General features: G+C 32.0%; 2 protein-coding genes across 3 annotated transcripts in view; both read right to left on the bottom strand.

Moving 5' to 3' along the window:
- Positions 1–27,530, bottom strand: part of LOC133195621 (uncharacterized) — a 238,631-nt gene that overhangs the window by 205,550 nt on the left and 5,551 nt on the right. Inside the window, exon 4 of the mRNA XM_061331512.1 lies at positions 26,283–27,053. Within this exon, the coding sequence (XP_061187496.1) occupies positions 26,421–27,053 (633 nt within the window). The 3' untranslated portion in view covers positions 26,283–26,420. The remainder of the gene's footprint in view (positions 1–26,282; positions 27,054–27,530) is intronic.
- On the bottom strand, positions 911–21,827 carry LOC133195619 (microphthalmia-associated transcription factor-like). 2 transcript variants are annotated; one of them, XM_061331507.1, is made up of 8 exons: positions 21,297–21,827; positions 12,739–12,955; positions 8,926–9,171; positions 7,146–7,253; positions 4,952–5,132; positions 3,505–3,580; positions 1,989–2,136; positions 911–1,631 (listed from the first exon to the last, which is right to left on the bottom strand). In XM_061331507.1, the coding sequence occupies exons 1-8, from the start codon at positions 21,782–21,784 to the stop codon at positions 1,389–1,391; spliced, it is 1,707 nt and encodes a 568-aa protein (XP_061187491.1). In that variant the 5' UTR covers positions 21,785–21,827; the 3' UTR covers positions 911–1,388. The 2 variants fall into 2 exon arrangements, with proteins under 2 accessions (XP_061187491.1, XP_061187490.1); XM_061331506.1 differs by lacking the exon at positions 21,297–21,827 and adding an exon at positions 16,547–16,756 and having other exon boundaries at positions 917–1,631.

Genomic DNA, 27,530 nt, shown 5'->3' with positions numbered 1-27,530 from the left:
GTTAAAAAACAACAGTTTTATTTACAATGTATTCATTCAAAATCCAGATATCTCAATTACACACTCTCAAACAACCTTTTATTGTATATATCCATATATGTTACACTCAAACACATAAGGAATGCTTCCAGTGATTCTCATATCGAATTTTTTTATTTTAAATATTGCAAAATTGCATTTATACACAGAGTACAAGTTTTGCATTGAACTTTATTGCTAAAAATGTTCTAGCAATAATTTTCAGGGCAAAAATTTCAATTTAGAGACATTTTTACTGAAAATTAAAATGACTCAAGATTCACTCTGCTAATTTAGGAATGATACATTATTTAATGTTACAATAACTCTGAGATCAAATTTAAATAACAGGTTACATGGTTTTACTTATACTGTCAATCTTTTATTAGAACAAGAAATATTCACATATGTTTACTGCTATCTGAGTCACTTTTTTTCCATGTGTATCATATTTTTAAAATTTATTTCATGTTAACGAATTAAGCATTTCATTCTTAACTGAACATTAAGATGCAAACCTGATTTTGAAGATGTTATCAACAACATAACTCGTATATGAAGACATAAGTGAAGCGAACCACAGTCTTCAACAAAATCTACTCCTCGAATCATTTTTCACATTTACATTCAACCAATTTTTCATCAACATTCATTTCCAAACAACTATATGTATGTACATAATATAGCACCATAAAGATAAAACTTGAACAGTTCATTTGTTTTCACATTTGGATGCATACACATCCATCATTTAACGTTTAAATAAAAAAAATAACTGAATTTCATGTGCGTACTTTGTTCTTTTAAATGGTTAAGAAAATTTAAAATTTTTATGAATGCTTTCATGTTATCAAAACAAACACTCTTTTTATAACATATGATTGTGTAAAACAATATGGAAAAGATAATAACCATGTATGATTTTGACCATATTATATGACAATAATGTGCCAGCACTATGAAATGATGAAAGAAAGATACATGTATATTTACAAGGTTTGATTCCATCACCAGTATTGAATTACCCTGGGAGTAAGACATTTGGTGTGGGGTTGGGGGTTGGGGAGGGGGGGGGGGGGTAAGAGAGAAAACAATCATAAAAATTTAATATCCAATCTATGCTAAAAGAGGATAAAGGGGAATTGCACTTTTTGAGAAACTTTGATCACAAATGAAGAACCTTGCTATCCTCTTCGAAAAATGTTAGCGAAGTCATCTTGATCATCCCTGCTCTGGGAACTGCGAAAAGTCTGTAGAGTTTCAGGAAATAGGCCTTCCTGCCACGCAGATACTCAGTATCTTAGGACGAAAGTCTTTTCGCTCAGACTTGCCGAGTGAATTCACATGACACATCCAGACAACACAATATTTCATAACATGTCTGACGAGTCGTCAAGGTTACTAGGACTGACTGGCTCTGAGGAAAGCATGGGATCGGCATTCACTGGTGAGCCGTCATCCATAAACACGTCCATGTTATTGGTGAGACCTGCGAGATCAGGTTGGAATTTGGTAGTCTGAAATGTAACAGGCTGCTGAGATAGTGTCAATTGTTCAATCTCGGTGTCCAGACCTGTCTGCATTCCCTGAGCTTTCATAAGCAACTCCATTTGCTGAAATATAGTTAAATTAAACATTAATTATACTATGATTATATATCAATATAGCCTATAAGGAATATCAGTACAATCAAACTTTGGGAATCTTAAGTATTTATTATGCAAAAATATCTTTTGTGTATTAATAGGACTTATATACTGTGAAAAAACTAACTTTTCGGTGGGGTAAGTTTAACTGGGTTTTTTTTTCTTTTGGTATGAAAAGATATATAATCCATATCCTCCACAAACTGTTAAAATTTCAAACAAATAACAACTCTACACTTTCTTCAACCACAAAACCCCAGTATGCAATATTTTTTCTCCAACCACAAAGATTAGACCCCACGAATGTAATTGAATTTACAGTACCTGCATTCGGAGGAGCATTTTTCTGTTGTTCATCTCCAGTTGCCTCTGTCTGGCCTCTAATGTCTTCATTTTGTCCTGATCTCTCTTTAATCTCCTGATGTAGTCTACAGAAGCCTTTAGGATCGTTCCTTTGTTCTGTCTCATATCTCTGTAAAATACAAAATGTTTTACATTATAATGAGATTGCCATCTATTGTGTAGTGGTTCTAATTCTGAATATCTCTTTGCAGCCTATGCATATCAGCTGCATGCAACCGAACTTCGTTTTCTAGAACACCAGTATCTCGGGGTATACCAGGGGCATGTCAAAGTGAGTTTGCAGTCCCAACTACTCACTCTTATGGTTTTTACCCTGGTTATCTTGAATCATTGGATATCTTTAAGTTTAATCTTGGACTGAGTTCAAGAAAATGAAGTTTGACACTGTACATGTATATGACGATACAGAAAGTAAATTTTCACAGTTCTGATCAAATTTTAATTTTTATATCTAAGCTACAGCTGCTGTGTGTGCTCCTTATCCAAGAAGCAGAGCCTATACCCTAAAGAATTTTCTCCCTTACAATATAAACCAGCATTTTTGTACAGGTCCTATATATTTTTTTCATTGGAGCATCACAAAGATCTGGGGGCAATCTAATTGAATAGTTCAGATCTGCACTTTTATGCAGATTACATACACTTAAAGTACATCAGTATTCTGTGTACTTGGTTACAAATATAAACACTTAACTTTAAATATGCTGCAAAGAGCAATTTCAACCTTTGAACATTTACAATCACACATAAGAAAAATAATGAATATTACATATACATATAATATGGACAATTTATTCAATGTGTGAGTCATCCTCTAGTAACACTAATATTGTGTTTGTTGAGGACTGACACTTACAAAACAATAACTCTGTAACATAGCTGATTCACTCCATACACTTACAGTTTCATCTATAAATAATGATGTAAATAATATACAGATCAGCTGTTCTGTGATCCCATGGTAACAGATGTTGACCTGGTTACCAGAGGTCACATGGTGACATCAGCAGCTGTGTTTATTTCTAGACTTTGCTATTGTTGTTGTTTTTCTCACTATTCTTATTATAATATATAAACAAACTAGGGGGATTTCTTTTATGTATGTATCATATTGAAAATAGATTTCTCTCCTTTTTTTTCTAGCACTATGTTTTAGGTGTAGCTAGATTCCTCCTTTTATTTATGTATTTCAAATACCTAGAAAGTACCACTAGTCTTTTTCTCTCTCTTTATATGTACAAGTGTGTGCACACCAAATTAAAAAAGATTTATTTTGGAAAATAAATTTTAAAAAAAAAGTTCAGGATTTATTTTTTTCTGATTGATAAAAAAAATATTGTTAGTTAAACTGAATTTTAGCAATCTCTTCATGAAAAATACATATTATACACACCTACTTTAATGCTTGAATAACACATGAATGTATTTATTAATTAAATCAAACTTTTAACAAACTAAAATTAAAAATAAAACTTACGGATCTGTGGATTTTGGGAGGAGTGTCCCTAACTCTTTGATTCGGTCATTAATATTGAATCTTCTTCTTCTCTCAACTGTAAAAGGAGAAACAGAAACAAAATAAGTGATATCTGCTATTAGTGTTAATTGTTACAAAGATTTTATAATTATTTCTTTGTGGAATTGATTCATTTTTGAAGATAATTCGATCTCTAGGATTTATATGTAGACATTAATAAATGCAATCTCACTATATACTAAAATCTAGCAAAGTCACGTAATGGTGTTTAGGTAAACTTTCTTTTTAAAACCACATATATGTAAATTAAAGCACACACAATTCAATTTCAGGAAGTATGAATTTTCTATTGGTCAGGTAAGTTGTACACTGACACTGAAAATTTATGATATTGCCTTATATCAGGGGGGAAAAAAACTAGCAATGTACTTTGGAACATGTAAATGAAAGTTTATATCCTTGTTTTCTAAAAATTGGATATAGAACAATGTTTATCATACACATTCTGATACTAAAGTATATACACCAGGAACAAAACCCCTTTATACATCATTTTTATCTAAATACCACTTTATTTTCCATAAATTTGTGGCTGAAGTAAAATAATCCACTTAAGTCTGAGATCAAAAACATATTTTACGACAAGCCTGCCTGGTACTTCACATCAAAGTGTACCGAGATAATGGGAGACAGTTGACATAGTATGTATCTAAACATAGAGGTGCTGAATGCCGTCTTCCTCCCATAATTCAATACACTTCACATTGGGGAATCTGTGCAGTGCAAAGCAGATAAAATTTGTCTGATCAACTTTTGAGAGTGTACTTCAATATGAACTTGAGAGCACTTCATTTTGTAGAAAAACATTGGGGTCTGCAAATTATTAGGTAATGATTTGGTGTTTTATAACCTCAGTGTTTGGTACCATAATGATGTAAAATTGCATCAATACATTTTTTTTCTGTAATTGATGTTATTTATGAATAATAATTTGCTCTTTTGCATTACTTACAAATTGGTAATTATAATCTACAAGGGGAAAAATATGCTAGAAACTTTAACATTATGCAAAAAGTTAAAATTTATTTCAAGTATTAAGGTAGAACTCAATACCCACTCCTCAATCTGACTGGGTTCCCCTACTGAGGACTCAGCCCCAACACCTCAATCTAACTGAATCCATAACAGAGTACTTAATCCCCCATTCCCTAGTCTTACTGGATCCACCACTGAGAACTCAGTCCCCCTCCTCAATCTTACTGGATCCAACACTGAGAACTCAATCCCCACTTTTCAATCTTACTGGACTCAACCCCCAACACCCCAATCTAACTGGATCCATAACTGAGGACTCAGTTACCCCACTCCTTGATCTTACTGGATCCACCTCTGAGGACTCAACACCCCCCCCCCCCCACTCCTGATTCTTACTGAATCCAACACTTACTCATGTTATGGTTGTCCTTCTTCTGTCTGTCTTTCGCCCACATCCTTTGCTCCTCCTCAGACAGGAACTCAGGCATTGGAATGTTGGTGAATTTAGCCGGACACGAGCTTGCTGTATTACTACTTTCTGGGTCGTTTGATGATTCATTGTAAAGACCCAAGATATTGTTGGAATGAGGCAGCTAAAATATGAAAAATTAATTTGTAATCATAATATTTTGAAATGCATGATTATGGAGTGATAAATTATACTAATAATAAATCTTTTACTCCCCCCCCCCCCCCTTTTAAAAAAATGAAGGAAAAAACAATCAGTCAACAACAATGATAAAGAAAAAAAACATAAAATTGAAATTATTCCCAAAAAACAACTTATTCTGTAAATTTACATATTTCTATATTTGAAAGATATTAAATTGGGCAGCTGGAATACAAGCATGATAAGTTTTGATGATGGGTAGAATGTGGGGAGAAAAAGCATGATCAATCTTAATAAATAACCAATTATATTGATTGGGAAAGTTCTGTACTCAAATCAAGAAATCTGTCCAAAAAATCTTATCAAACCTTTTTTTCACAAGTCTGTAATTGACAAAAAATTATTGAACTAATTCAAATATACACAATTAGCTATTTGCCTTTACTTTCTTACAAGTGATTTAAACCTAAGAGAAGAAAAATGTTATACATGTACCTTATATATTACTTTATAAATCCTCATGATGCATACTCCAATACCAGAAATATTTTATAAGATAAGACTTCCTTTTCAAAAACATTTATCTTAAATTAAGTAGATTCAGCTGATACAATGAATGCTTGAAAGACAGGTAGATCTTTTGAATTTGTAGTGTGTCACATGATTAAACCTTGGTTCACACAACCTTAGTGTAGAAAGAGTAATGACCTTGAGAAATAAACCCTTGATACTCCTCAGAATTATAAATAAAAAATTGTGTCCAAGGTATAAATGATGACCATAGGTCCCTGAGTCATTCATGCAAGACTCCGGAAAAGGTAAAATTTAAAAACATTTAATGTAAAGATTACTATACCGATTAATATTCTCTAAACACAACATCACATGAGACAACTTTGACTGTTCCAAAGAAATGACCCAAGTACATCCCTTAATATATTATACGTTATCTTAACATACCTGCATCTTATCGAAAAATAGAACCTCGTGCCACATGATAGAGTTCATGGCTGGAGACAAGTGTCGCGAGAATACAGAAGTGAAAGTGACAGTAAAAACACAATGAACGGAACAAAAAAAACCAATCGTAACTAATTATCACACTTGTTTTAGTGAGTCAAGATCCTTCAATATAGAAAAAAATAGCACAGAATACAGAAGTGTCCCTGAAGAGCCTAAGTGTGGCTAAGCTAAGGGTGTGAAGTGGGCCTCTAAAACCTCCGGCCTGTTAAGCCATATTTCTAGCTATTCCCCTTCGCTACGAAGTTCAAATGTCGGGGAGCATAAGCCACTGATGACCTCATTGGTAAAACACAGACTAATTAACTAAGGATTTAGATCTTGCAAGGTCAGGAAAGAGGGGACAAGATTCGTCAAGAGCCGACAAATAAGGACATTGTTTGGGGGAGGTTAATTAAATGATTGTGGAAGTGTTTGTTTACCTGAAGCTTGTTTGTTTCATTGAAACAAGGACATATTTTTAATAATTAATGCATGTACTTTTAATTAACAATGAAGGGCCTTATCAGCAGTTCTTAGGACGTACAGAAAACACAATACCACCTGTACAGTCTGATTTATGATTTATGTACTTATCAGTTACTAATGACACAAAAGTCGTGTGCACAAATGGAAAATCAAGATTGCAGTGAAAATTTTTAATTTTATTTGTAAAAAACAATATCAACAAATTGCTTTGCAGTACTTTGTTCTCTGTTTAGTATATTAATTATAAACATCCACATCTATGATCTAACATCATCTTGTGGATTACTGGTTGAGGGTAGGTTCTATGAGATAACATCACCTTGTGGATAACTAGTTGAGGGAAGGTTATACAACAGATAACATCACCTTGCGGATAACTAGTTGAGGGAAGGTTATAAAAGAGATATTATCACCAATGTGGATTGCTGGTTGAGAAAATTTTCGAAGAGATATAACTTTTTCTGGTACACCATTGGTGATTACTAGGTTCTAGCCATTGGACACTTACTGTTGAGGACATTTGGTTGAGAGACGACATGTCCAGAAGATTTAGATCCTGGTCAACATTAGGATCTACAGACTCTAGACTGATGAGATCATTCAAAAGGTTGTCAACCTGACAAAGAAAAAAAAATCATTAGGACCTATTCATTATCACACCTATGAGTGTACAGGAGCATGGGTATTACATGTTCAAGGATGTAGTTAAGTAGTCAAATGATTCAAATGTATAAAACAAAGGAAATTGATTTTCAAACTTATAGGTACATTTCATCAATCTTATCAGCATTATTTTTACACCTCTATTTATAAGCCAAAAATAAAAAGTAATAGATTAATTATAGAAAATGAAGTGTGGCTATTTCAAAGTTGGATTTTTATAAAAAAATGTAAAATTATATAAATGTCATATTTCCTTCTTTTGTTTATAAAAGAACCTATTTCCTGTTCAAAAAAAAATTAAATGCAGCAGCATGTTTACTTTACTATGAAATCAAAAGAAATAGATCAAATTTCAAAGGCAAAATTAATCATTTTTTTTCCTTTTCTTTCCGTAGATTCTCTTTCTATGAATTCACAACTATGATACAGACTATAGCAATTAAGTAATTATCTTACCTGGACAAATTTCCGTTTTGCACACATTTTTTCAATGCCTGAAATTCTAATGTGTGCAAAACGGGAACAAACCCTATCTTGATTTCCATTGAATAATTGTACAGTATTATGTTATCGTTGCTGACTGTGGGTTTTTACATGTATCGTATAAATGTGCATTATGATTTATGCACATGATATTCATTTTGGATATGAGAGAGATGCTATTTATTAACTATTATTTCTAATTTGTCTTGCACTAAGTTTACATAAGGAAACTTGTGTCTATGAAAAAATGAGAATTTTTACAAAATACATTGACAACTAATGACACTCTACAATTCTCCAATCAACGTGAAATAGCTTCATCTGCATAGATCTCTATTGAGGAAGTCTGGCTAAATCGGATAAACCAGTATGTAATTGATCAAGGAAGTCATAATTTGATTTGTTAAATTTTAATTGATTTTAGCAGTAGTTTAAGCATGTGTTCACTTGTCTTTACTTTCAATAAGCATATTAGATAATTAAAGATTGTGTACAAGGCCTGTACAGGGTACCGTACTTGTACAAAGATTAAATTTTCTAGAAAATGGAGTATCTTAATTATATACTGTATGTGTACTTGTAAACAGGTTTTGTGTTTAGGTGCAGCAACTAAGATTGATACTTCAAAATCAGACAAATATGAAGAGTTTACAAAATTTACAAACAACGTAATTGTTAAATCATGATTAATTAAGTGAACAAGTTTGTCGAGGGCATTTGAAACACTCAGTTGTACTTAACTATATCATTTAAATAAATAATGCTTTAAAAAAAAAAGCACAGATAGAGAATTCTAAATTGAAAATGTGACGTATACAAATCTAATCTACATGTAACTATTTAGAACAACTGTTAAACTAATTGCTGAGAGATGTTTTTTGATAAAATATCCAACAATTTCAAGTATGTACAGAGTTTCATAAAGGCCATTAAAAGGTTTTTTGAACATTCACTTTAAAGGTATACAATATATCCTCAAGTCTTATGAGTATATTAGCCAACAAATTAACATAAATTTAATGACAGAAACCCTAATGAATTTGAATGAGGTTGAAGGTTTCAGAGCAACAAAAAATTTTTGTTTACTCGTCAATAAAACCACAAACCGACAGTATAATCAAGGGTGATAACTCCTGGCTTACCTCATTAAAATCGGAGACACTGTTAGTAGCACTACTAAAGCCCATGGAGAGTGGGCTGTCGGGATCCACCGTGGGCGCACTCCCACTGACTGTGGTGGGCATGTTAGCTGCGGGCATCTGAGTGGTAAGAGCGGGCATAGACTGGGCCGTGCTCACCTTGCCCGTATTGTGAAGGAAGAGGTGAATTTGTCGTTTCTGGTTTTCACTTACGTGGAACTGTGTTGGGTTTTGGAGTGGTGTTTTGACCTGCAGATAGAAGAAGTATACAACATGTACATCTGCTAAACTCTCCCATAATTAACTGATACAATGAAAACTGATCATAATTTCTTTCCTCAATGGTCACTGACAAGTAATTTACAAGTATAATACTTGTATTCCCTTCCTGCAAAGAAGAATAAACAGGAAAAATTTTCAAGCATTGTTAAACATCTGTACTTAGATTATATATTTTAAATTAAAAAAAATCATTCGAAACCAGTGGTTTAGTTAGATCATACCTTCCATTGCTTCCTTAATATGAAAAATGTACACATTTCAGAGTTCGTATTTTTAAAAAGGACTACAGATTGTTGATAGTCTATGGATTTTACCAATTAGTTTTAGGTCGTTGACAGGGTTAAGGCCATTATCTGAGGTCCCGTATCTTCTCGGACAATGCCACCAATTACCCAAAATAAACGCGATAATCCCCCCTCTCAGTACTAGTTTCCTGCTCTCAATAATCTAGATTTTACAATAGAATCCTATTAATGTAACACTTTCTTAAAACATGCTAAATGTTGATGTTTTTGTTTTGATTATAAATTAAATAAACAGATTAAGAATTTGCATATTCCTTGTAATGCTTAATAAACATTTTCCATTAATCCGCAGAGGAAACATATCTATATAAATATAAAAATTAAAAACAAAATCAACATTTCACTGATATGAGCAAAGAGGCTGGAGATTTGGGAGATAACTTATCTCTACATTATAATTCTGTCCATCAACCCACATACAAAACTTCTTTAATTAGCCTGCAATCAAATATGACCTTCAACTTTAGAGGGGGTGGGGCCAATCAATTGAGAGTTAATATGATATATAATAAACAGTCAGCCAAAAAGCACAAAACATGAAAACAAATACTCGTATAAAGGGAAAAAAAACTAAAAACAGAAGTTATAATCCACAAGGTAACAAATCCAGAACCCACCGACCTCCCCCCATCTCACCCCCAACCCCTCCTTCCCAATAAACAAGCAAAACAAAATAAATTCAGGAAAGAAAACAAGAGACAATATTTTTCCAATTCTATACAAATTCATTATCTTAAGCAACTGGTTATAACCATATAAACCTTTACGTTTCAAAAAAAAACAATCAATTAAGTGAGATCAATTTATCCTTGAAAATTACATTATTAATTTATTTTAAATTGAATATTGAAAACAAATCTTGATATCAAAATTGGAAACACTTAGTTAAATTAAAGCAAAATAAATGGAAGATTTCAATGGTTTATCAAAAAAAAAGTTATAATATAATTGTTCACTATGTCACGTAATTTTCTAACAAAAAATATTTACAGAGAAACTCAGAAATTACGTATTTATCTATGTGTATACATGTTTACATGTAAATACAAAAATAGCTGGTTTCCTCCTTATTTACCTTAATTATTTTCATGACAAAAGATGTCTTCGAACTTCCTTCATGGCTTTAACTTATACATATCTATGTAATTTCACAATGTTGTAACAAATGTTCCCTTCATGTTGACAGTGATCAAAATCTTGTCATTATTTATCTCCAAGTTCAAAGGTGGACATTGTAAACAATTTGACATTCCTGTACTTCAATGCATGTTCAGGTTTACAATTTCAGTAATGCTAGTTTGATCTTGTCCATTGTTCATGTTTGCAGGTATTTACAGAATGCAATAAAATCCCTAATTATGCTGCATTGTCAACTACTGATGAAATATGCATTAGAAATTTTTTTTCAAAGCAAGTACATTTCCATATCTTATATATGAAATAGAAGTTCTATTATAATAGATAACACCCGATTATCCTCTATTGCACCCAAAATGACACCTACATATATACAATATTACATGAACATTGCACACAGAATTGGGTTATCTTTGTTGTAGCCATGTAAACACAAGTCACTGTTTGTACACTGTATCTGTCAACAGAGGCTGGTTTGTGGTATCTTAATCTCTGTTTAAATATTACCACAACCTACCGCAATATCAAACTTCAATATTTAATGAACAGATGAACATCTACTGAATCGAATAGCGAGATGCATCAATTACAGAGGTCCATGCATGCATTCACAAATCCTGCAGTTTCTCAAGCTATTGTTCAAAAAGAATTATTTTTTGAATTTCAAAAGGCCTTAATTAACATTAATAAGGAGCTATAATACAAATGGAGTACTTAGAATGAATACAGAGAATCTCTGACCAAACAAATCCTTATAGATCTACATGTACATCATTATTCTTGTACTGCGCCATTCCATGTTCAAAACTATGTTAGAGCTCAACTATTGAGCTTTCAAGCAATTCAGTCCCCTTCAGTGACAAATTTATTTAGCGAGATTTTATTACTGTTTCTCTGAACAAGGTGGAAAAAAATATCAAAAGTTAAAATTTTGTGAAGAAAATAATTTCCTTACCTACCCATAAATTGACAAATAGAAACCACGTACACAACAAAACTCTAATTTCAATTTAAGCCTTCTAAACTTTAAATTTTAGAGGGATCGAGACAAATTCTGAGTATTCAAATTTAAATCCTCTTTTATTTTTTCTGAATCTAATAGAAGTACATACAAAACATTATAATAGCTACTTTTAGAGAAGATCCGATATTTATACCCTTAGTACATGTAGAACTATTTTTTCATTACAAAATCCCATTGTAAGTACTGGGTATGTGAAATATAACTACACATCCCTTGAGCATATTGTTTTGCAAATAAACAACTTAAATGAAATAGATATATAAGCTTTACATTCTATAACATTTCTGAGAGCTAATATGTCCTAAGCATAGATTCTTTTTTACCACAAAGCATTTATCTTAATCTTGAAAAACTTGTATGCAAATATTGCTACTGAAATCTTGTGAATACATACAAAATAACCATGTATGATTTACCCAAAGATTGAAGAAAAAATTATAATCCCAATCATAATCCCAATCTCAAGTAGCATGCCTTTTTTCATTTGGATAATCTTAAATTAAAGTGACCAAAAAAAAAAAAAGGAATAGAATGAAAGGATCATTATCCTACTAAAACTGGTTAGAACTAGCTTTATTACTTTATTTAAATTGCCATTTTTAATTTAATTTATATATATATATATATATATATATATATATATATATATATATATATATATATATATATATATATATATATATATATATATATATATATATATATATATATATTTTTTTTTTTTTTTTTTTTTTTTTTTTTTTTTTTTTTTTGAAAACGACTTTTCATAATACAATTCTTGAAATAGGAGACAACATGCAATATCTTGGTAAATATATAGCCATATAGGTGCAAAGATCTGTTATACAAGACTTATTTATTTAATAGTTACATGTACCCATGTACCTGTAATTCCAAAGATGTCTGGCTTACTGATTTTGCCATAGGACATCATATACTCTAGCTCGTTAAACATGCTATTGCAATGGTATACACTGGTATAAGGTGTACAACCTTGTTGGTACCTTTTTTTTATGTACTAATGTACCTGTCCTAATTCATACATAAAATGATAAAGTTTGTCCTTACTGTGAGTATACTGGAGGGGACCTGTGTGTCTGCGTGAGCCGTGGCGGCGGGGATCTGTATGGTCTGGGGCTGGGACTGAGTGACGGGTTTATACGACTGGGAGTAGGTCATCTGCTCTTTCTTCTGATCTTCCTGTGCGGCCTGCATCTTCATCAACTGCAGGCGAAGGTTGGCTCGGAGGTTTCCCCTCGGAACATCCAGTTTTGTCATGTTGGGACTGAAAATAAATTTGACAAAATATTACATTGACTGTTTATAGTTGTTATAGTTGCCCTATGGCAGGAAAAAAAATAAAGTTTAAAAAATTGAAGAAAAAAATTTTTCTCAATTTTCATGCATACATAAACATGGATGAACACAGCATGACAACAAATTCCTGACAGATTTATTCCAAAGTCAAAGTTTGTCTGTGCGAAATGCCACAAATCACTGGCATTTATTGTATGGTAAAGTTGTCAATACAGAGGACGTTGTCTGTTGACATTTATTCAAGGAAATAAATCTTCGTAAATATTTTCAAGACAAATTATATAAGACGGCATTATATAATCATGAAAGAAAGACTTGTCTACCTTTCCAAATTAAACTCCCTTCTGTATAGGTAACTTCCATAAGATGCTAAGGCATTCATCTTTTTTTTAGTGTATGTTTTATCACTTTTAAATATGTACTTAAAGTTAGGGTTTAAGTCCAATCCAAAAAAAACTACTTCAATTCAATTTCTAAAATATCTTTATATATTTTAGCTAAAGAGCATGACCTGGTCATCCCGTGGTTCAAATGTGATGTTCTATAAATAGTATCTGTCAAATCCCCCCCAAATGTCTTAAAATGGAGGTGCATTTATTTTGAAATATAATGTCATAATGTGTGTCGGAACAGGATATACAAAATTAACTTTTAATCAATGCAAAGGTCATGACCTCAACATTTACTAGTGATCTACATGACTGCATAAAAACAGAACATCATAATTATACAGCCACTATCAAAACAATAGCACTTAATGGGCAGTCTATTTTTATATAAGTACTTCCGAAATGTGTCAGAAATTTAGACTAAATGTGAGTAAAATTCGATTGAATCATCAGAGAGGTTTTTACATACAGTTTCATTAGTAAACCATGGATCACTAGAGATTAAGCTAAATTCTAAATCACAAGATATTCGTGGGAGGAAAAACATACATATTCTTTCATTTCTTTCATCTTCTAAATCGCAGATCTTGAAAATTTGATGCGTGGGTGACCACACTACTGACAAAAAAAATCCTGACCAGTGACACATATTTTAATCAATTAATCAATTACATGTCTCTGAACTTAAAACATTCCTATTTTTTTTGTTAACTTCATTTCATAAATCAACAAGATGGGATTCCTCCACAAAAAGCAAGATCTAAACCAGTGACAAAGCCTAATGTGACCTGATTGCAAGGTACCACTGACCTTGACCTTCAAATTACCCAACAGAAATGTGAAATCTCTGCCTTATTCACTTAAGGTTCATAAACCCTCTACTTACTCATATAAAATGTTTCTTTAACTCTTGTAATTTTCAAAAAGAAATGTATTTTTAAAGTAAAATACAAACAATTATAGCATAGCTTGCGTGGCAAAACTGGACAAAAAGAACACTTCAATTTGACAAATTTATAAAGGAATAATAGACATTTCTGTCATTAAGAGTTATCTCTCTTATCAGAGTACCCATGAACCTTAAGTTTCTGAGTTATGACAAAAGACAGAAATTGTGTCATGGATCATGTGGATAGATAGAAAAGCAGACAGACAGGAATCTCCAATACAATGTCTGATCATAGTGATAGAAAAATATCCTTGCAATCAAAATATTTTGCCCCCAACTGTGAAGTGATAATAACACGTGAATAACATTTGAACATACGCTTTGACATAAAAGGCTATGCAGACATTTGTCTCTCACTTTAAACAAAAATATAATTATTCTCTCTTTTTATAAGTTCAATACTTCCAGTTAAATCATTTTCTTTGACATGTAGCTTTTTCCCAATTAGTTGTGCTGATTTGCAAATAGCGCAAATAGATCCCCCCCTCCCCCTTTTCAAAAAAAAAAATTTAAAAACATATAGTTGCATACATAATAAATTAACTTGCTACTCATATTAATTGCTGTGTACTGCAAAACAGAAATTTAGTTGATAACATACACCAGAAACACAATTTTAATGATTTTAATTAATGCATATGATTATAATCCTAAAATTCCCAAAAAGGTCGCTAATTTTCCTAAATTTTATGGCCCCAGCCTCAGTCTTAGAAAGTTGTGTAAGAGGCCTGTAATTAACATTTAAAATCAATTAAAATTTGATTCCAATGCATTCCACATATTATGAGCAAAAAACGTCCATACACATTTATTCAGCATCTTTAGGAATATATGGGATGATTAATGTTTCAACAGTCAAGTAATTATAATAATTAATTATGAAGTTAATCAAAGTGAGTAAAGATATTGTTTAGTGATACACCTGCATGGCAAGGGACATTTGCAGAAATGTCACGTTTTAAGTGCAGCAAATAGCTTTTTTTTGTGACAATCATTTATCACCCACAAGAAAAGTCTGGAAGCTTTTACATTCATCATATATATGCATTACACACAACTTGTGTCATGTTAATTTAATGCAGCAATTAAAGGATATATCTTTAAAAAAAATATTGTTTTTGAGGTGCACTTGTGCTATTTCTTATTAGTAAATATCAATATACTACTCTTGGCAGATATATATTAGTATTAACACGAAATAGATTAAAATAGATTTATAACTCTTTTCATGGGAGTTTTGAAAATTTTTAAAAATTGATAAAAGGCATATGCTCTAGTGTTTATAACAAATGTACCATTATTATCTTTTTAGAAATTAACAAATCTGCATGATTTTAAGCCCCACTGATTCTGTGACTTTACAAATCAGGTAAGCCTGTAACGGTTTCAAAAGGACGGGTGGGGGGGGGGGGCTTCAAAAAAATCTGACAAGCAAATCGTCGCTGAAATATTTAATTGTTGCAAGTCGAAAATCCAAACTTTTCAGGAGAGACAAACATGTTTTTATTCCTTAACCAGAACACCAGAAACGGCCTGCATAAGAAGAAACAAATTAAGCATACAAAACATATTTTAAATAATTTTTTTTCTTATGCAGGCCGTTTCTGGTGTTTTGGAGTTTTTAAAAAAAATATTTATTAGTACAAGTGTACTCAAGAGCACCTCACCCCTTTATCCAAACTTCTTTATTGTATCTTCTAATCAAGTTAACTTTATAATAGTAAGAAATCACATGTTTTCTTTTATAAATAAAAGTATTCAACCTACACATTTTTTTGCAATATGGACTTCGACCGACATCAGGAAATATTCCCTCTCATAATATCCGGCCTAATTTAACATTGTCAAATGATATTGTTTAGTAACTCAGTACTATCATATGAAATTGTAATAGAAAATGGATACATGTATCTAATTATCATAATAAATAAATTTGTCTGGCACTGATAATGTTCAACGAGCGACTCCGGACAAAGTCTTAATCGCTTGGCCTTTGACACGCCCCCTTCTCTGACCTCTTTTCGTTGTTTACTGTGTTTACAGATAAATCCGCGAAATGTGCGACACAAAGAGTATCAGTTTAAAAAGCCTAGTGACATATTTAACAAAAAATAGAGGTTTGATTCCTTTAAACACAAAGCCAAAAATAATAAAATGACTTTTGAGACACGTTGTTTACATAAGTTCTGAATCAAATGTTCTGAATATTGTCAATACCGACCTTTGTGAGACGGTTTTGCTTTTCAGTTGATAGAAATTCTTTTCTTCTTTCAAAACTTGATCGGCATCCGAAATTGAAGACATGTCGAATTCTATTCCAGAATCCTGCATCTTAAAAGTTGTGTCACAGTCCGACTTTGAATGAAAACTTAACAGATTTTATCTAGGGTGTCCTTGCTTTCGGAAACCAATATGGCTTTTTCTGACGTACCTCTCGTTCTACTTCAGACAACCAATCAAAACTGAGGAAACGGTCACTTACAGTTATTTATAGATCATGTTGTCATGTCATTGGAAAAACCCACTTTAGAGGCAATTTTATTTGCATCGCTTCATTTTCTCCTGTTTATTAATTTGTGAACGCTTTAAACATGCAAAACAAAAAAAAAAAAAAAAACAAAAAAAAAAAATTAGGAAGAAAGTAATGAAATATTCAAAACAGGGGAAAATATTAAGAAAATTAATTAAATTTTTTTTCTTTGAATGGAGCTATATATGATACCCGAAAATTATACGCGTATACCTGGTTTATTCTTTAAAATAGAAAATTAAGAGAGAGAAAGAGAAACAACCAATATTATAGAACATAAAAAAGGGTTTGTTTTTTTTTTTAATTATAAGAAATAAACAAAAACATTTTCCCTCGAAAATATGCATTGTGCCAATAAAATCACCGAATTTGAAGATGACACAAAGGTTCGGAAATTCAAATGGTAACATTGATATAGATCTAATAATTAGTGGTTGGGAAGGAGAGGGGGAGGAATTCTTTATTTATTGCGAGCTCTAAGTTAGAATTAAGATTTTTCATTATTGAAAAAAAAAATTCCAGAAGAAATATCTAAAAATTTGATGCGATTGACAAATTTGAATGAATGAAATACGTCCATTGTTGAACATAAAAGAAAGCAAGAAACTTGTGAGAACGTGCATGAAGAAATAAATATATGAAACAGAAAGAAAGAATCCATCACTGTGTATACATGTAGGTTAAATCCGTATCGTTTTGTTTAATTAACAAACTGCACTTAATTTATAAGGAAAATAATATAAATGCAAAAATGCATAAACACATATATATCCTGTTTCAATGATATTAATATATTACATACAATATTCCTTTGAACTTGAAAGAACTTTCAGTTTCTGTTGACGAAAAGGCGGATCCAAAAATTTCATACTGGGAAAGGAGGATTATAGACAAGGATCCATTTATACACATTTACATTGAAAGCCGCGGTAACAAAGAAACTAGGAAATCGAAAGTAATAAATATTGATGTGAGTGTTTGTTTGTTTGTTTGTTTTTTTAATTTTCAAACTTTAAATTTTTTAGCTTTTTGGGGAGGGGGGGTGAGGGGGGGTATGATACAAATTGAAAAATTGAATTACGGAAGCTCTAAACACTGCTCACTGAAGAGTTCAAATTCCATGGTAGTTTTATGCAGTTAGAGTGAACTGCCCTTTCATGAAATGGAATAAACGGAAATCTACAGTAATTGACACACTTTGAAAGCGATTTAAGTATTCTCAGTATTACATAAGACAAGATTAAGTCATTGAAAACATTATTTGCATATGTTTTCTTAATGAAAGTAATTGAAAGTTATTCCTTTAATGTCTTTGAACTTTCTTCCTGGAGAACATTTGCAGGTACCCTTTGTTGAAAATGAAATAGAAAACTTCTGTCCATCTGTTTATGATACAATTTTCTCAAAGTCCAAATAAAATTTTTCATAATTATTTAAAGCTTCCTTAAGGCTGAAAAATAAATGCACATGTTTATTTGAACCAAATATAGAAATGAATTGCGCAATACATCGTTGTGGGTCAATATTTAGAAATGTTTGTCGTCTACCTTACTATTCAGCCTTTTCTAAATTTAACAAATTACTACGCGGTACGTAATCAGGAATATATAAACAGTTCTTGCCAGAGGTCTATATTGAATTCTTACATTACAATAGGGAAGGAAAATAGATCCTTTTCGATTTTTTATCATTTAGTTCAAATTTTACTTTTCATGTGAAACATTTAATAGTTCAACAAAATTTATTATCTCTTGTAAAATATTTAATATCACTTGTACAATATGTCTTAGCATTAAACACCCAGTGTGACATTTGATCCCGGCTGATATAGAGGCATGTCCTGATCATGTATAATGCATTTATATTTTACTCTCTTTTTTTTTTTGGGGGGGGGGGGGTAGGAGGTGCAGATACACATGCCACATCATTATATCACTTATAGTCATAAATCTATGATTTTTCATATGCTAGTACTATACAATATGAAATTGGACAGGAGAATGCTACATTTAAAAAAAAATTAAGTCTTTGATTGTTTAAAAAAAAACTAAATATATTGTTCTGTAAGTAATTTTGATAGGCAGAAAAGGACATATTTTCATACGCCGCAGTTGCACAAAGAATATATAGTCCCTGCTGGATTTCAATCTCAGTTTACCATTTCTATCTAAAGTTGTACAGTTATGATAAGTAAAGAAAAGAAAAATATGATCTTTTAAATACAGCTAAGTATATAAGACATACAAGCAAATATACTTGGAATATTTCGTGTAGTCAGAAACCAGACAGGAATCCCTCCTTAACAACACCTTGCTCATTTATAATATATGATCCTCAGACCATTAAAGGTCCCGAGTCCAGTCATGACCGTGGGACACGAGTGTACTCGAGTGAACTCAGCTGGACTTTTCTGATTCTGATTAAACTGAAAATATTAACTTCAAATCTGTGTCCAAGCCCCTTTAAGAGACTTGCCAGTCAGTGGGTCAATCGATCTTTTTAAAATTTGTATAGGTTTCAAAAAATATGAAAAATTCAAAATTATAATTACATGTACCGGTATATAATTATCCATAGAGTTATAGTAATGTTGATCAAACTGGATTTTCAAAACCAAAATAAAAGTATATATTAAAGTCCATGGTCAATTAAATGGATTCTAAAAATTAAAAATCCTCTTAATAGATGAAAGAGAGAGATTAATTTTGATTTGCAGGATAATACTCTAATGCCGGCCTATTCAAAGGCACTTTCTTTTTGTAATAAAATTACCGGTAACCCCATATTACATGTATAAGAACAACGCTAAATATATACATGTAATAACATTATTACGGTATGCAATGGGGGTAGACATTAATAGTGGAAACGGTTCAATGCTTCTAACCTAATCATATGTACGATGATCTACATCATAGATCATGCACTAAAAATGACCAAAGACAAGAACAATGAAAAATTGTTAAATTTTCGGGACCTCCTGTCCTATAGGACATAGAAGGGCTTAAAATGTCATAAAAAACAGAACAGATGAAAACAAAAACATTTAGCACTACAGCTAAGCTACTATACTCTATTTACTCTATTCATTTGCACTCGGTTTTACTTTTTGATTTTTAATGTTGATAGCTAATTGAAATGAATCCGGACAACCGCGAGGCACGTCCGGTATGTCTTGTCTCCTGTGCTGATGTCCAGACTTTTTTAAAAGCTCTTCTATGTCCTGAGGAAGGGACAAAACAAAAGCTCATCACATGTTATTATTGAGGGGGCACAGGCTTAATGTAGATATGTTTTTTATATATCGGCAAATTTATTTGGGGCCGGGGCACCCAATCTCCGGGTTCTACGGCCATGTTCTGTGTTAATTTTAAAAGCATTAACTTGCGTACGTCCAAGTGCACATCTTAAATTGTAGGAGGAAGGACAGTGCTTATTTTTAATGTCAAAGGTCCAGGTCATTATAGCAGAGATATTATAGGTATTGTCGAAGTAATATATTTACCGACATTTAATTTCGGTTAATTCTTATATTTCTCTCTTTACGCAAACACTATCATTTTAAAAGCATATCTTAAAGCTAAGAACTGAACCGATTTTTTTTAAAATTTAAATCATCATGGTGCACTATAAAAAAGACGTATTACAAAAACACAACGCTCCCTACGGTGGCAAATGCAATTGGAGGCCAAATGCCAAATGGTCTTGATCGGTAATGGCCCTTGACGATCGAAACTGGAAGACTCGCTCTCACCTAGTTCAAAAATAAAGTTTAAATTGGGAAACGGGTGGACAAAAACAATTTCCCCCGATCGATACAAGGATATTCAATTCAGATTTAATATTTTAATACTTTATCGTATTCCTGTTTAGTCAATGTTTCCAGGGTTTGCTAAATCCACGAAGTATATCAGTGAAAGTGAAAATTAATAAAACCAGTGCTTTCAATGAAAATCAGATCTTGGAATGAGATTATTTGTTGATTTTTAAGGTTCTTAGGTAAATACAACGTTTACACAAGCATTTTGATCAAAATGTAACTCCTTAAGATGTACATGACCTTGAAGAGATATTATAGTTGTGAGGTTACATGTACAGGTGATACTTCGTTAAGTATATGTACTGAAGATGAAATGCAAAAACTACAGTGTAGTGTTTCATAATTTCTCCTAAGTTCTATAAGGAGGGCCGATTCATTTAGCATTAGGTCATGCATTTGAAATCAGCCATGTATGTGCATGCATGACTCTGAAACCACTCTTGATTGACAAAAATATCAATGATCGTACGTCCAATAAACTGTAAATGCAGATTTACCCCCCCCCCTTCCCATTAATTGCGGATCAATGCAATAATCCATGGAAATTTTGATGTTCTCAAAACAATTTTTTTTTATAAAAAATACGTTGAACACTTTGCAAATAAATCGCCTTTCTTTTACCTTTTGATGACACGGACCTTTTCGATCTTCCCCCCTCTGCTAACCCGTGTGTCCAGTAAACTCCTCAACTGGATTCTTTTCCCACCCTCTCCACTTTGTCTACGGCCACTAATAACCACCACTGACTTATCGTTGTTTGTCGTCGCAAAGTCATCATATTTCTCAGACTCTTCGGAAACATCGTCACTTTCATTATTATGAGCATCTAATCTGTACAATTCAGTGTTAGGATAGCACACTTTTATATCGATATCAGCATCAGAGACTTCATCGATGTGTTGATTATCGTACATTCCAGGATTGTCAGATTCCGTATCGCTTTCACTTCTTTCTAATTTGATCGGACTTCCGTCCACTAGAAACCTGCCAACTTGCTCTGCATCCGATTCCGTCCGACTATCACACTGCTCCAAATCATCCGACTCCGGTGACATCTTGGGAACCCTCAAATCCAGCCCGATGTCGTCATAGTCCCCCATCGTGCCCATGCTTATATATCAAAACAACGCCATGCGGGAAACGCCCCCTTTGTACAACGTGTAGATTACACCTCTATTTACATCGGTAGATCCATGAACTACATGTTCATATCGGTCATCTTTATCAAGTGATTATATTATAGTAACTGAAGATAACAAATGCAATGCTCAGTTATTTTGCAATTTACATTTGCATGTCTACTCAATGAGCAAAAAGATAGTAATATTGCACATACATATATAGCAGAGTACCTTACTATATAGTATCGAGTGTAAGCAGGGAGATAAAGTGCTCTTTCAGAATTGAGTTAAGAATATCCGGAGTACATCTTCCATCGCATCCGATTCACTATTCTGTCCGGGTTAGGAAATACTTATTCAACCTATCCTTGCGCTAAGGAGAGTCGTAAAATTATCAATTAGGATTTGACATGTTATAGAGACGAGAAGGAAACGTCGAGCCACCGCGACGTTGTTACCTATAATGGTCAACCGGTCAGAGTGTCTTAACATTCAAGGACAGCGGACATGTATGTATAGTCATGTAGTATAGACACGTGTGTGACATAGTTTGCAGAAATACATGCGTTTAATTAACATTAACTGATTAACACACACACCTAACACCCCCCTTACAAACACACTCCTTATTAATAGTAACAGATTACATACAATTCGCCCATTATCAGATTATAAGATGTCCTTTGATATATGTAGGGAACAGTATTAATATTTTTAAAAAGTTCAATCCCTATAAAAAATGAACTACTTTTTTTTTCTTTTTTCTTTTTTTTTTTTTTTTGACTTCGTATGACAATATATTAGAGCTATCAACTATGGACTGCACACGAAACGATGATCGTCTCACAACAATTAGGAAAATTGTATCAAGGGTTATACACTCAGTATGTCTATTTGTTTTATTATATGGCGCAGCAGCTAGCGAAATCATTAATGAATCTAAAAAAAAAAGTTTGTTCTTCAAGCTTTCGGTTATGAATTTTAACCAAGTGTTATACACTGTTATACACTGTTGCATCGAATATGAACTTTTTATATACATGAAAATGCACTTACACTTTAAATAAAAACTTATAATATTTATTATAAAGATTGATTTAAAAATCCTGTTTGTCCAACTTCCGTTAGCTTGTAAAATGACTTAGCATAAACTGTTAAAACAAAAGTACTAACTGCTTGAATGCATATGAATTTAAGCTGTAAGAAGTGCAAAATGATGTCACCATCAGCTATAGAGGGTATATTTTCAAGTACAATTTCCTTTAGAGAGATAACAATACAATACAATCTAAACATTTAAGCTCTAATTTTAATAATCTCTCCTATATTGCTTAAATTCTTACATAAACATACAAATCATTCTTGATACAAAATTCAAAATAATACAAAAAATAAAATTTTCATATTTCAAACTTGTTTTCCTTTTATTGTACTTGAATAATCATTGTTATTTTTTTTTTTTTAAAGAAAGCATTAAAGATAAATTTTCCAAAACAATAAAATACACAATTTGATTTATTTATTACAGATATTACATGATTTGTAAATTTCTAACAATTTTCAGACATTTTTTTTTTTTGGTAGGAAAGATGGGGTTTTCTAATCTATAAATAAATATCAAAATGTCACCCACAACCCAGCAGAGTGTTTGATTACATATACATATATATATATAAACCTCTGGATATATCTTATATAAATATATCACCATGAAAATGTGAGACTTCATAAAATATTCTACAATGTTAAAAATCTATAACTCATCACAGCCATGCTTTATTACAGCAAACGTCACATCAGACAAAAAAAAAATGAAAAAAAAAGTAAAGAAAAATAAAATAAATGCAAAAATCATTTGTTATTTGTACATAACATGACATTTCTACAACTGAGTTTCCGATGGATAAGAATCATGCATTTCTTGTTCTATGTCAGTTCAAATATTTTCAAGCTGAAACTGATTTCTACCTTATTTGTTTGGAATATTACAGAACTCACAAAAGTTATCTCCCTGTCAAAATGATTCGAATGACAGTACATTTATCTGAGGTTATAAAAAAGATTAAAAAAAAACCCAAAAGCAATACTCTCCTTTTTTAATACTGCAATACATGTAATACTAAAGTGCACCAAAGTCTTAGAATTGGATTTATATTCTGAATTTAAAATAATGTCAGATCTCTCTTCTATTTAAACACATGTATACATGCGCTTTGATGACAGTAAATGTCTTTGCAGTATCAATAACTGATAAATTACTAGAACAAATAGAAAAAAAACAAATAGAAAAAAACAGCAATTCATGAAATACATACTAGTAATTACTTTCTGGACGGAATTGAATGAAAAGCAGTAAATAAATTTTAATAAAAGCTTTCGTACTGTACAACAACAAAATGAGTATATAAACAGTTTACAATGTATAATTCATAAGCTCTCTATAGCTAAGATGTGAATTAAATCTAATTAATATATTTAATACTTTTTAGTAGAGTTGAGCAAATCATTTAAAAAGAACTGAAGTACTTGCTAATTATTACATACATGTAACAACTGATAGTTGGACTTTCCATAGATTTACATGTTTAGATCACATGTTTAAATTTATGTCACATCGGAAAGTGACACAAACTGTATAATTCACATCAAAGGAAGCAACAAGTAGAGAAAAATTCAGTTCAAACACTGTTTCTAGGATCAAGAGCTTGAGTTTATGTCATATTATTTTTTGTCAGCAAAACAGGAAAATACACATTATCAGTAAAATTGTCCTAATTACGTCATATTCTTATTTTTTTATGTTATACTGTGGAATCTTCATTGTTCGTCGGGGATAACTGTTCGTGGATTTCATGGGTAGCCCTTACCCATGATTTAACATTCTCACAAACATTGAAACACAAACATTGAGCACAGTTGATTTATTTATCTTAATAAAATATGCAAGTTACCCAAGTAATTATGTCCCCACGAACCAGTCAAATATTTGGTTACCCACGAACACTGACTCCCACGAACAATGATGATTCCACAATATAGCATAAAAGATTTCCTAAGTCAATTGTCTTTTATCAATTGTTCCCTTTCTCTGTTCTTAAATCACAATGACTTCTGTGTTACTTTTATCTTTTGTGACATCAAATCTATAAACGTTCATGCTGATTTAGCAAAAAAAAAAATTCTGCATATACACTTTGTTAAATGTTAAGCACACTAAGATTTCTGTATTATTTAAGAATGAAATGCTACAAACAGATTTAAACATGCAGCTGAATGAATCTACAATGATGTACACAAAGACCTATAGAACACATGAAGAGAACAGACCACTAAGTAGCTACATTGTTCATTGTTGAACAACATATTACAAAATACAAAAGATGTTCAAAGGATACATCTTCAAGAAAAATTGTTGCTACTTTTTTTTTAATTGTTCATTCATTTTTCAACACTGCAACACAATAACTTAAAAAAATAAATAAATAAAACACTGTTAACTTATGGTATCTAAGGTAAGGGAGATAATCCTTATAAGAAATTTAGTACTCTTTCCTCAAAGTAATTTGTAATTTCTATAATAGCTGGTGACCAGTATTCCATATAATTTAAATGAATTCAGAATTAAGGTCAAATTGAAACCTAATTATATATAACTAATATATATATAAAAAAAAAAACATTGATAAAATAACAAAATATTTCAGATCATTCAAGACATAGTGTAACATTTCTTTAAAAAATTACATCAAGTCCTAAAATATATCACATATATCCAAATCACTTTGAACATGATATAAAATTTTCACAAAAAGCTTCAGCAGTCTTGTTGAATTTGCATATTAGCCTCCAACAGGATGAGGTAACTCCACATAATGGGGCAAAAAAAGTTAACATAAACCAATGAATTTACATCTGAGTAATGAGTTTACATGTGTACAGTATTCTAGACTTGTAAAATTTTAAAAAAAGAAATGCTCATGAATATACCTTTTAAGGTCAAGATCTAGTGAGTTTTGACTGTCTTTTTGGTGTTAGATTCACTATCATGTCAAAATCAATTTAAACCTACTTTTTTGTGTACTTTACCACCATAATTGAATTATGAAGAAAGGGAAGCATTTTCATGGAATTAAATTTGATATCATATCAAAACCAATGATTTTAAAGAAGAGGTCAAGAACATATAAATGACCATTTTCTGATAGATTGTAGAAATCTGGATACATTTCCTTTGTCTTATATTAGAAAAATCTCCCATATTTATTTTATGTGGATTTCTTCAGCTATCATTGAAAATGACAGTTTAAAAAAATTATTCGTTGTGTTGGTGAAAAATTATGTTCCTTGACACATTATTTTACTATGGTGTTATAGCTATGAAGCATCACTTTAAAGAGAATTAATTTCTCAAATTTAAGAAATCTGTAGGCAACCTTATTTACTAGATCTTGACCTTAAGTCATTTTTTCCTGAAACTACAGTGTACTTTGGTATAGTACAGACATAAGCTACCACACTTAACATCTGATTAGATAAAAACAACATTCATTCTGTCCAATAAACATTTACAGGGACTGCTCTTAGTGTAAGTGTGCAGTCTACTATACAGCCCTAATCAGTTGTTTTACGCACACGCCACTTCTACAGCGGCTGGCTGTGGTGGTGCCCATGCAATAGTCGGTTGAGGTTGTCGGTTAACAGGCTCTGGTAGAACCATGGTGGCCTCTCTAGACGGTGCCATTGTTTCCTGCCTTTCTGGTGCTGCCGGTGGGGCTGTTTCTACCCTGTGAGGGGCTGGTTCAGAGGGAGGGTGGGGTTGTAACATTGTCGTCTGAGTTGCTGCCGACATGGATTCATTTTGAAACGCGGTTTTCGGTCGATCTCTTGCTGGGTTGTACCAGTTCATGCAGGAGGCCACGGTTTCACGAACTGTACCTCTTGCAGACATGGCACGATTTTTCCTATTTAACAAACTAAGTTTAAGGGCCTCATTGTTCATACAGTTGATCATTTTTTTGTTTGGGTCGGCCGTCTCACTACCGTGTGCATATCTGTATGATGTTGTTACCCCTTCAAAAGAGGACGGGGGTTTCTTCACATAGATTTGAGGTACATTTTTTCCAGTTTTGAAGTCCATTTTGTACGTTGACACCAAAGGCCGCATCGTTCGCTGAACATATTCCCTTTCTGGCATCCATGTTATAAAGTCCTGCTTGAAGCTATATGCCCTGTTTGGTGCCCTCTTACGTCCTAAACCCTGAATTCAGAGAAAAAAATTCAGTCTTGGCAATTTTGGCATCCATTGGTTAATGAGATATATACTGTATCATAAGCAACGTTTCATGAGAGATGTTTACATTTATTTATCAAATAAATAATTCATTTCTCAAACAGTACCAAAAAGATTGATACAGGTGAACAAAGTTATCTCGAACACTGATATTCGAATACCATGGATATGAGATAAGTGATTTGAAAGTCCCATTCCCTTATTCTTTAAGTATTTTACCCTTGAAAACATGAATTCATGGATATCTCCAAGTTTTTTTTCAGTCCCATCAAGTTCCAGATAACAAGGTTTGACTGTTTTTTGAAATAACGATGCCATTTAGTAAATCTGCATATGATATTTCAAAATTAAAAAGTCATATGCATTTTGTACAATGTATACTTGCAATGTTCTTTAATACCGTCAATACAAAATTCTACATGTATTAACAGGACTATATTTTTT

Source organism: Saccostrea echinata, unplaced genomic scaffold (assembly GCF_033153115.1).
Source record: "Saccostrea echinata isolate AGI-Se365-2 ecotype Australia unplaced genomic scaffold, CSIRO_AGI_Sech_v1 ptg000029l, whole genome shotgun sequence".
In the NCBI taxonomy this organism is placed as follows: Eukaryota; Metazoa; Mollusca; class Bivalvia; order Ostreida; family Ostreidae; genus Saccostrea; species Saccostrea echinata.
Note: the sequence above shows the minus strand (reverse complement) of the source record. Positions and strands in the feature narration are given on the sequence as shown.